General features: G+C 44.8%; 1 protein-coding gene across 1 annotated transcript in view; it reads right to left on the reverse strand.

Moving 5' to 3' along the window:
• LOC138848192 (zinc finger protein 585A-like) overlaps positions 1 to 11519 on the reverse strand; it is a 55072-nt gene extending 43553 nt beyond the window's left edge. The window contains exon 1 of the mRNA XM_070067764.1: positions 5950 to 11519. Coding sequence (XP_069923865.1) covers positions 5950 to 5976 — 27 coding nt within the window. The 5' untranslated portion in view covers positions 5977 to 11519. The remainder of the gene's footprint in view (positions 1 to 5949) is intronic.
• Between the last annotated feature and the right edge of the window lie 626 nt (positions 11520 to 12145).

Below are 12145 nucleotides of genomic sequence, written 5' to 3' on the forward strand. Positions count from 1 at the left end.
AGATCAGCTCAGATCTGGCCACTGTGGCCATTTGGGGAGTGAACCAGCAGACTGAAGACCTCTCTATCTGTCTCTATCTCTATCAGTAACTCTGTCAAATAAATAAAATACATCTTAAAAAAAATGTCAGAGTTATGGAGAGGAGGGAGAGTCAGATGGGATGGCATTGTGGACTAGCAGGTAAAGCTGCTGCCTGCAGTGCTGGCATCTGGTATAGGCACCAGTTCATGTCCTGGCTGCTCCACTTCTGATCCAGCTCTCTTCTAATGGCCCTGGAAAAGTAGAAGATGGTCCAATACCTGGGTCCTTGACACCCAAGTGGGAGACCTGAATGAAGCTCTTGGTGCCTGGCTTGGGCCTGGCCCAGTTCTAGTCATTGCATCCATCTAGGAAGTAGACCAGCAGATGGAAAATCTCTTTCTCATTCCCTCCCTTTCTCTATCTCTGCCTTGCAAATAAATAAATAAATGCTAAAAAAGAGAGATCTCCCATCTGAAATGGCTGCAATGGCCAGGGCTGAAGCACACAGAAACCAGGAGCCAGGCACTTCATCTGGGTCCCCCATATGGGTTACAATGGCCCAAACACTTGAGTCATCCTCTGATGCTTTTCTCAGGCCATCAGCAGGGAGCTAGGTTAGAAGTGGAGCAACTGGGAAATGAACTACTGGTCATCTGGGAAGCTGGCATTGCAGATGGTGGCTTTCCCCATTGTGCCACAATGCCAGCCCCATGAGTGCCAGTTTGAGTCATAGCTGTTCCACTTCTGATCCAGCTCCCTGCTAACTCAACTGGGGAAGCAGAAACAGATGGCACAAGAACTTGGGTCCTTGCACCAACATGGGACACTGGGTTGAACTTCCAGGCTGGGCCAGCATTATTCATTGCAGTCTCCTGAGTGAACCAGCTGATGCAAGATCCCCATCCTTCTGTCTCTGCCTCTTTCTCTGTAACTCTGCTTTAAAATAAAAATTTTAAATCTTAATAAAGTAAAGAGAAAAGGTGAGAGAGTAGCCACAGTAAAGTAACAGAGCAAAGCTACAGTTGTGCTGTCCCTCAGCAGCCTTCTGCCTTAAGTGGGAAGTCTCTGGCTTACAGACACTGACATAAAAGACACATTCACAACATATTTCAAAACAAAAGATGAGAGGTTTACAAGGCATATTGACTTTATGATTACTTTCATTCAGTAGGTACACTGGTTTTAGGTATATGCCTTTTGTGCAGCCAAGTTAACCCAGGGTCTAATTCAAAGAGATGTACTGAGGGAGATGTGCTGCCAGCGGAGAGAGCTGCAATGTCCCACTGCTCCTGTAACATCATAAAGAGAAGGAAAAGGGCTACTCATGTCCATGGTTATAAGGAGGACAGAAGCACAAACATTTCAGAAGGGGGTAGCAAATTTCAAATATAGTTATTTTAAGAAAATAAAATGAAGTAAATTTCAGAATATAATGTGGGGTAGAAAAACACCATCAGTTCATCAATTCTCACAGGGATCCAGGAAAACTGCCCTGCCTACCCATAGACCAAATGTTTCAAAACACATTTTCTGGTTAAATTCAGAAGATTACAGGAATCAGCATTCTGGGTGTTCAAATGCCAAATTAAGTTTTAGTTTCCACTATGGGCAGATGTAGCCCAATCACTCAGAACATGAGAAAAACTTTTCCATAAGAAGGAACATGAAATATTCAGTCACACAGAATAACTGTGATTAGTGCACAAAGTGAACCCCAGGATAAGCACCCAGAAAACCTGTTAGGTCTTGGGGCCAGCTCCATGGTGTAGCATGTAAAAATTTATTTATTTATTTAAAAGGCAGAGTTACAGAGAGGCAGAGGCACAGAGAGAAGACTTCCATGCATTGATTCACTCTGAAAATGGCTGCAATAGCCAGAGCTGGATTTATCTGAAGCCAGGAGCCAGAAGCTTCTGTCAGGACTCCCATGTGGGTGCAGAACCCAAGAACTTGGGCCATCTTTCACTGCTTTCCCAGGCCATGGCAGGAAGCTGGATCTCAAACAAGCACACATATGTGATGGCAGCACTGTAGGTGGCAGCCTCACCTGCCATGCCACAGTGCCAGTCCTCAAAATAAGCCTATTTTAAATGAGGGATGGGAGAGAGTTTGTTGATCCAAAGCAAGGATAACATAACATAACTACTACACTGAAACAGCTCCTGGCTCCTGGCTTTGGATAAGCACAGCTCCAACCACTGTAGCCAACTGGGGAGTGAACCAGCAGATGGAAGACTTTTCTCTCTCTGCCTCTCCTCTCTGTAACTCTGACTTTCAAGTAAAATCTTTAAAAAAGATAACTACTAGTACTCATTAACTTCAAAAATATAGAAATTTAATGAAACTCAAAATATAACCAAAATCATCATCTACTACACATTATAATCTTTGAGAGTCATATTAGAAAAAAATTGACCCCTCCCCCATTGAAAAAATGCACATGGGACTGGTATGGTAAGTTAAACAGACCCTGGCAGTGCCAGCACCCCACATGGGCACTGGTTCAAGACCTGGCTGCTCCATTTCCAATATAGCTCCCTACTAATTCACCTGGGAAAGCAGAGGATGATGGTCCAAGTGTTTGGGCCCCTGAAATCAAGTGTGAGAACCAGAAGAAGCTCCTAGCTCCTGGGTTTACCTGGCCCAGCCCAAGTCATTGTGGCCACTGAGGAGTGAACCAATGGATGGAAGACCTCTCTTTCAATCTCTCTGTAAATCTGCCTTTCAAGTAAATAAAATGAATCTAAAAGAAAATACACTGTATACAATGTAGTATTTTGGTTATTCCCTCATACAAAGAAAGCTCAGATAAACAGTAGATGAATCCTCCTGGCTTGATGCAATTCAGAAGGAGGATTGCTTCTGCCACCCTGTGGTAGACATCAATGAAAGTTATTAATGGGAAGATAAATGGGCCGGTGCCTTGGCTCACTAGGCTAATCTTCTGCCTGTGGTGCCGGTACTCCAGGTTCTAGTCCCAGTTGGGGCACTGGATTCTGTCCTGGTTGCCCCTCTTCCAGTCCAGCTCTCTGCTGTGGCCCAGGAAGGCAATGGAGGATGGCCCAAGTGCTTGGGCCCTGCACCCACATGGGAGACCAGGAGGAAGCACCTGGCTCCTGGCTTTGAATCAGTGCAGCGTGCCGGCTGTAGCGGCCATTTGGGGGGTAAACCAATGGAAGGAAGACCTTTCTGTCTGTCTCTCTCTCTCTCACTGTCTAACTCTGCCTGTCAGAAAAAAAAAAATGGGAAAATGAATGGACACCATAAGACTGCTTCCGCATATGGCACCTTTCCTTAAAGACATCACTGCTGCATTACCAGATTATGTCTCTTGTATGAAATATGTCTCTCCTAAAAATTTTAAAGAACTTGCCAGAAACTTATTGCAGAGCAGGGAATGATGTGCCAAGGACAGTGAGTTAGCCTGAGTAGTCCAGGAATCCTGTTCTTGGCTGTTTTCAAGTTTGTATTAATGTACACACAACATAGTTGCTGAGAAAGTGTCTTACAGTTGTTTCCTGGGTGTGAAGCAGCTCTTTTCAGCAGAAACACATAACTGCTTGTCCACTCGAAAGCACTGTGATAGGGAGTACATGCGAGAAAAGGTCAAAAACACACTGGGTTTCAGAGGAAGAATGCTGTCACCCTAGCAACCTCTATCCAGGAGTCACTTTCTATTTTTACTTCCTAGGTAACCTTACTATGCTAAATGACTTTCACAGATTAGTAATCTGGTGACAGCAGGACTCTAACAGAATCTATAATCAGTCAATCAAGTGATAACTTCATTATACTGAAAGTTAGTCTATAGCAAGAGTTTTTAGGACCACATCTCTCTTTTTTTAAAAGATGTTTTATTTATTTATTTGAGAGGTAGAAATACAGATAATGAGGCAGACAGAAAGGTCTTCCATCTGCTGGTTCATTCCCCAGTTGGCCAAAATGGCCAGAAGAACTGCACTGATCTAAAGCCAGGAGCCAGGAGCTTCTTCTGGGTCTCCCACATGGAGACCTCCCATGTGCCTTCCCAGGCCATAGCAGAGAGATGGATCAGAGGAGGAGCAGCTGGGACTCAAACGGGTGCCCATATGGGATGCTGGCACCACAGGCAGAGGATTAACCTACTGAGAGCCAGAGTGCCAGCCCAAAGCCACATCTTTTACCGTGCTGTGTGGGCATCTCTGTAGGGGGGAGAGGGGCATATTTTCTCTTTTCTTCCTTACTCCTCTTCACATCAACACCTTGTACAAAGGCTTCCACAGAGCAGTCATTTTGAAAATCTACCACTAATATCTTCCCATGTTGAAAATGTCCTGGGGTTAAACACAGAACCAAGAATAAGAAAAGTAACTTGAAGCTGGTGTTGTGGCTGAGTGGGTAAAATCATATGGGTGCCGGTTCAAGACCTGGCTGCTCCACTTCAGAACCAGCTCTCTGCTATGGCCGGGGAAAGCAGTGGAAAATGGCCCAAGTGCTTGGTCCCCTGCATCTGTGTGGGAGACCTGGAAGAAGGTCCTGGCTTCTGGCTTCAAATCCAATGTTCTGGGCATTGTGACCATCTGGGGAGTGAACCAGCAGATGGGAGCTCTCTCTCTCTTTGTGTGTGTGTGTGTGTGTGTGTGTCTTTGCCTCTCTGTAACTCTGCCTTTCAAGTAAATAAATAAATAATTTTTTTTTTAAAAGTAATGGGCCAGCGCCATGGCCCACTTGGTTAATCCTCTGCCTGCAGCACCAGCATCCCATATGCGCACTGGATTCTGTCTTGGTTGCTCCTCTTCCAGTCCAGCTCTCTGCTGTGGCCCAGGAAGGCAATGGAGGATGGCCCAAAGCCTTGAGCCCTTTCACCCACAAGGGAGACCAGGAGGAAGCACCTGGCTCCTGGCTTTGCATCCACACAGCACTCCAGCCATAGTGGCCATCTGGGGGGTGAACCAATGGAAGGAAGACCTTTCTGTCTGTCTCTCTGTCTCACTATCTAACTGTGCCAAATTAAAAAAAAAAGTAACTGGCCCTCTTAATTAAAACCATATGGACTGTAAGATAATCAGCTTGGTGGAGCATTGAGTGACTGTAAAGAACTAGACAAGAAAAACTGATACTTTTCTGTATTTATGTTTTCGTAGCTCTCCACTATGAAAATGCAGATTGAAGTAGCTCATTATTAACTCACACGGTAGACTTGCATTAATTTCAGTTCACTTCTCACTTTGCAAAGGGATTAGCAGCAGGTAATAAAAGTTGACATCCCTAATAACATGAGAAGAAAGAAGGGTTGAAGACAGAAATCGAAAAGCAGGAAAATAAATCAGGTAGGTTTCCATGGCCTCAAGCTCCAGATTGAAAAAGAGTCTGTTAATTAAACACGGAGGAGCGATCAATCCACAAAGCTACTGCACAAGCTTCACGTGCTGCTGGGAAAGTCAGCCAAACACACAGCGCCCCAGCTGAAAATGTGTCCGCGGGGTCCAGCATGGGGGCCAGGAGCCAGAGCCTACTCTGATCTGCCATCTCCACCTCTCCACTGCCTCAGGCTCTGGCTGAGGGCCACTGAGCCCCGCCCAGCTGGAACTACCAGGGGATATAGCCGGAGGCCCAGCCACAAGGCATTCTCTGACCCACCCAAGTGAGAACTGGGCTTATTTAAATCTAGGGAATGGGACTCCTTCCTTCCGCACTGCCCTGCTGGTGCCGTTCCTCGTCCAGTGTACTTTAAGGAGAATTTGAGCGTGGCAGCCCGTGGGATTGGCCGTGCATCGGGAGACTGGGAAGTGGTGGTGGGAGACACAACACCTGGGCCCCAGACTTGACTCGGCCGGAGAAGCTCCCAGCATCACTGAGAAGCAAGTGATTGAGGTCTGGGAGCCGCCACCCGCCATCGCACCCTCCCCTCTCCCACACACACATCTGTGCCCCTCCTGTTCTCCATACTTGCTGTGGAAAATCTCGGGAGCACATCCCCTTCCTTCAGGACACACGGGGAGCAAAGCGGAGAGTGTGGGACAGGAGAAGTCGCTGGAACTTGGGGCCCACGGTGGCAGATGCAGAGGCACAGAAGCAGCGGGCGGCAGGTCCGGGGTGTGTGCTCCCCAAATGCCTGCAATTGCACTTGCAGAGCAAGACTCCCCAGTGAATGTGGGAGAAGGAGCAGCACGGCCTCTCAGGGACCTCTCTGATCAGTAAAAGAACTTCTGTTCCCAGCCCCGAGCCACAGGGAAAGGAACGTGCATGCGCACATTCTCCCACATGCACACGTACTGGCGTTCAGAGAGGAAAATGTTAGAGCACCGGGTGACTCTGGGAAATGGAGTCCAGGCCAGAGCATTCCTGGATAGACTTACTGGCCCTCTCCTAGGGCTTCAGTGTGGGGTGGGTGGAGACAGGCTGGGAACCAGAGAGCGTTTGCTTTTGTTTCCATCCCTCCTTCCCTTCCTTCCCACCCCAGATCTCAAGGGTCAGCTGCTGTTCTTCCTTTCTTGAACAAAATCTTAAGAAGTGACAGCCACTGCTGCTGAGTCCCAAATCCCGGTTCCCTCACACACGCTGTTTCCCTCAGGAAAATCCCCTGCTGCTTTATTCCTGGACAGCTTCTCTCAAGTAACGAATGACAAGGATTTCAATGTAACTCTTAGCACAGGTGTACACGGCATAGTTTAACATCTAGATTTGAGAATACAATTTTTATTTGTGTCTTTTATTTGTGGTTCTTTTCAAAGTATTTTACACCACCCTCTAATTCACCAAGTACAAAAAACAAACAAACAAAAAAGAGAACTGGATACAGGACTAACATTGCCAAGTATCTTCTAGGGGCCAGACTAACAGAGTAAATGCCTTACATTGTATCAATTATACCTTGGGTTAATTCTGGAGACAGTATTCTCAATTTACAAAGAGAAATCTGAGGTGGAAAGAGATTAGAATTGAATTTGCCCATGGAAGTATGGTAAAAAAGTCTAGGTTAAAGGCCAACCAAAGTGAAATATTGGTTTAAGAAATCTTTCAGGACCAGCACTGTGGCATAGTGGACTAAGCCTCTTCCTTCAGCACCGAAATTCTATATGGGGGCTGGTTCAAGTCCCTGCTACTCCACTTCCAATCCATCTTTCTGGTCTAGCCTGGGAAAGCAGTAGGAGATGGCCCAATTGCCTGGGACCCTGTATCCACATCGGAGACCCAGAATTTCCTGGCTCCTGGCTTTGGATCTGCTTAACTATGGCTATTGCAGCCATTTGGGGAGTGAACCAGTGCATGGAAGACTTCTCTCTCTCTCTGCCTCTGCCTCTCTGTAACTCTGCCTTTCCAATAAAAAAATAAATCTTCTTTTAAAAAAGAAATATTTCTTTTATCTTGGGGCTCAGTTTCTAAAACCCCAGATTTCTCATCTCTAAAATAAAAAGTGAGGGAGAGGAAGAGTATCTACAATCCTAATCTTCACTGTAGAGAAACACATAGGATTATAACTTATCTAAAAAAGAAAGGAGATTCAAAGTTGCTATTGCTGTATGGTTATTTTTCTCCTGTTTAATATCAAGATAGCATATAAATATTATGCATTCTTAGGTATATGTGTGGTGTTTGATTTTTAAGATTTTAAGTAGAAATGTAAATGGAAGCAGGATGACATGGAGTTCTGTTTGTGATTACTTCTGTCAACTATAATTCATGGGATTTGAATTACTGGATTAGAAATGCTTTAATGTATCCATTCATTTCACACTAATGTTTATTATGTCAGGTAATATTCTTTGTGTAGACTGCTTTTTCTTGCCAGATTGAAAATTCAGGAGGGCAAGAAACATGTTTGCTTTGACATTGAAACTCAGCATCTTGATAGAGTCATTCTTTTATTTGAATGAATAAATGAGGATATAAAAATTAAACAAATACAATTTCTGGTCCCCAATAACTACCTAGTTGAAGAGATAATGAAATAGATATCTATTTGATAACACACACAATTAGATGAATATATAATTTGTTGTTCAGAGATAACTTTGATAATAAAAGAGATATATTAATAATGACACAGGGCTGAAATGTATAAACAGAAACCATCCAAGGCCAAGCAGGTTAAATGTTCACCCTAGCTTTGTAAGGCTTTCCATTCACTATTTAGTAAGCATTTACTGAGCATTCTTTTGTGTGGTGTGTTGAAAGAACTACCAGCCACATGATTTTCCTAGATATTGGAATAAGAGAACCTGAGCAATCAGAAAACGGTTGGGATGAACTAAGAGGCTTCACACAATGGTAAGAAAAACAAAAAGCAGAGAGGTCAATTAAAAAGTATATCAAAGGTAATTTAGTAGGACCTGAACCAAGGTATGGTGGTAGTGGGAATGAAGAAGAGGCAACAGATTACAGGGAGATCTAAAAGGCAGAAACAACAGGATTTCAGTGGTAGAAGAAGGCAGGAGGGAACTCATGTGTAAATCTTCATTTGGGTTTTATTATTTAATGGACAAGGTGTTCTCAGTACATTAATGTTCATCAGTAATAAAAGGCTACCTCCAACTGACTTATAAACTTCCCCTAAATCCAAGACACAATCTCATGGATAGCTACTATCTATAAGCCTTATGTTGATCATCAAGCCAAATATTTTTAACTGCTACAATCTACAATGGTCCTCATTATGATGCAGTTACTTAGAAACTAGAAGACATAATCCATGTCTATAAGAGAGGTCTAAATAAAAAAATAAAATTCAGGGGCTGGTGCTGTGGCACAGCAGGTTAACACCCAGGCCTGAAGTGCAGCATCCCATATGGGGGAACGTGGATGCTGCTCCACGTTCAATCCAGCTCTCTGCTGTGGCCTGGGAAAGCAGTAGAGGATACTTGGTCCGCTGCACCCTCACGGGAGACCCAGAGGAAGCTCCTGGCTGCTGGCTTCAAATCAGCACACCACTGGCCATTGTGGACAATTGGGGAGTGAACAATCAGATGGAAGACCTCTCCCTATCACTCTCTCTCTGCCTCCCCTCTCTCTGTGTAACTCTGATTTTCAAATAAATAAATGAATGAATGAATAAATATTTTTAAAAAGAGTAGTAATGGTCAATATTTATAAACAAGGTTAAGTTAAAAAACCCACAAAATCATATAATTCAAGCTAAATTTGGAATACCTCACTAATTCACAATTTATGTATTCACCAACCTTAGGTAACTAAAGCACAATTAAGCAGGAAAGAAGTAAAAAAAATTTTCCCTAGGGAGGGGCCAGCACTATGGCATAGTGAGTAAAACTGCCACCTGCAGTGCCAGCATCCCATATAGGCATCGGTTCAAGTCCTGGCTGCTCCACTTCTGATCAGGCTCTCTGCTATGGCCTGGGAAAGCAGTAGAAGGTGGCCCAAGGCCTTGGGTCCCTGCACCCCTGTGGGAGACCTGGAAGAGGCTCCTGGCTCCTGGCTTCAGATTGACACAGCTCTGGCCATTGCAGCCAATTGGGAATGAACCAATAGATGGAGGACTTTTCTCTCTCTTTCTTCCTCTCCTTCTCTCTCTGTAACTATTTCAAATAAATAAATAAATCTTAAAAAACAAAAAACAATTTCCTGGAATAGCCAAAATGCACATTATAAAGTCCAAGTAAGGTTTCTAGCCACTGGCTCACCATCATGACTCACAAAAAACTCACTCTGTCTTGGCTACTCTGATATGAGTGGATGGACACAAAACAGAAAAGAAAGCAATAGGTTTGAGCAGTGAATAAATGGAAAGGGCTCCAACAACAATGCTGCAGAGCTCTGTGGCTCCTAACTGAATGGGATATGCAGGCAGGCATCTCCTTAATTCCTGCGATGTCCTCAGTTGTCATAGGACCATAGAACTGAGCACAAGAATCGGAGCTTTCAAGTCCAACATCCACAATTCACTTAGTGATAGTGGAGCCCTGTAGCTTCGCTTCATGAGTACAACTAAACCTCCACACTTGATATGTCATCCTGTTAGGATCCACTGGAACTGGAGAGCGTATGGGGTCAGAGGGAGTAGAGGAGCATGGTGTGTGAGTCTCGTGGTGGTGGTAGCTGTGCAGAGGGAGGGGTGGAGGAGGAGAAGAGCAAGAGCCCCTAGCACTGTGGGAATGAGGAGCCGAGGATGAATGGAGACATGGGTGACTTGTCTGCATTATGCCTGGTACTCTCCTGGGTATAACTGATGCAACATGAATAATGTGAATATCATGATTACCCTAAAGGCAATTTCAGTCCTGGTGGATGGATGACAGGGACATAGATAATTAAAAACAATGTGACAAAAGTTGTAGGTGCACTATACAATCACCTACATCATTTGTGGATGCCATGCCCATCAGGCAGGAACCATCAGGTTAAGGTCAGATCTCAGGCTGGCATTGTGGTGTAGAGGGTAAAGCCACCCCCAGCAGTGCCAGCATCCCATATGGGCACTGGTTCAATTCCCAGCTGCTCCACTTCTGGTCCAGCTCTCTGCTGTGGACTGGGAAAGCAGATGGCACAAGCCCTTGGGCCCCTGCACCCTCATGGGAAGACCTGGAGGAATCTCCTGGCTCCTGGGTTCTGAGCAGTGCAGCTCCAGGTATTGCAGCCACCAACTGTGAAGTGAACCAGTGTATGGAAGACCTCTTCTCTCTCTGCCTCTCCTTCTATCTCTGTGTAACTCCGACTTTCAAATAAATAAATAAATCTTTTTTTTTTAAAAAAAAGGGTCAGATCTCAGTGGTAGCAGAGCCCAGAAATGACACCACTGTATGAAATGAAAATTGGCAGATGGTAGGTAGAAGCTTGGTAACTGAAGCTGTGATCAGCACATGGATCTTGACTGGCAGGCTGTCAAACCAATCATTAACCTGGACAAGGCTGGGATCTCCCAACATTTTTTATTCTAGTGCCCATGTCTTGGCAGAGAGGCATAACCAAGAAAGAGAAAATCATCTCTGGCTTTGGCTGAGGGGACTGTGGGAGCTCCCCATATTTGAAGCCAGATCTTTTTAACCCTGAGATTCCCTCTTTCATAGGAAGGCTTCTCTGGCCTTGTCTTCTTAGCATAAACCTCTCATGCCACCAGACTTCCCATAGACCCACATCACAGGGCACATGATAACAAATAGCTGAATGAACTGAATTTTGAGGTGTCATATAAATGGAAGACTCATGAATCTATTCTCACCTTATGGGTGTACTTGAAGGTGAGAAAACTGAGGCAGGGGACTTTGGTCATGTTCAACCATAGAGTCCTCCTTACAAAGCCAAAAAAAAAAAAAAAAAAAGAGAAAGAGAGAGAGAGAGAGAAAAGAAAAGAAAACAAAGAAAATCCTATTCACACTTCAGAAGAGCTAATCCAGCCTCTGCCTGGTGAGCACTGCAGTATGCATGGAGTGAGTCTGCTCCTGGAGTGCCTGATGAGGCCAAGGGATGTGTGTAGACCTACAGTCAGAGGAAGTATGAAGCACTGGCCTCAAGGTTGAAAACTTGCCATAGCAACAATATTTTCAGAAGGTGATGTGGCAGGGGTAGCCCTGCAAGGCAGGGTGGCCTCCTGACTACATGTCCTTCCCCTTACACTCCTCTGAACTTAGATGAGCCTGAGTTGAGCACAACAACCTGGGTGGGTGATGCTGAGAGACCACCAGGTGAGATTCTGGTTAATGTATGCAGGTTGTGGGTCATAACGACAACCATATGTGCAATATTGGGTGCTGTCCCATGTGTTCACCCACATGCCTGATATGAGTGAGGGTCTGACAGAGGGAGAGTGGGCCATGGGATTTTCAAGAAGGACCTGTGAGCAAGTGAAGCAGGCTGATTTCTTACCTGGGGCTACTAGAGAAGGGGAAGCGAGGTTTTCAGACTAGAAAATGAGCAGAGATAGGAAATACTACATCTCTTTTGCCCCTCCCCCAAGATGCACACCCAAGGTTAGCAATTGCCCTCCTCTTAAATCTGAATTGGGGCCAGTAATGATGTAGGAACTTGTGAATATAGGGACAAATGTCGCTAATATTCTGCTTGTCTTTCCTACAAATGGCCCAACAAATGATATTTTCTTAAAACAAATAGAGGCATGCATATAGCTTGAGACTTGACTGAGAGTTCTTGCAAAATATAAGTACTCCTTGCTGACTTGAAAGATGCTAAA

This window comes from Oryctolagus cuniculus, unplaced genomic scaffold (assembly GCF_964237555.1).
Source record: "Oryctolagus cuniculus unplaced genomic scaffold, mOryCun1.1 SCAFFOLD_35, whole genome shotgun sequence".
Taxonomy (NCBI): domain Eukaryota; kingdom Metazoa; phylum Chordata; class Mammalia; order Lagomorpha; family Leporidae; genus Oryctolagus; species Oryctolagus cuniculus.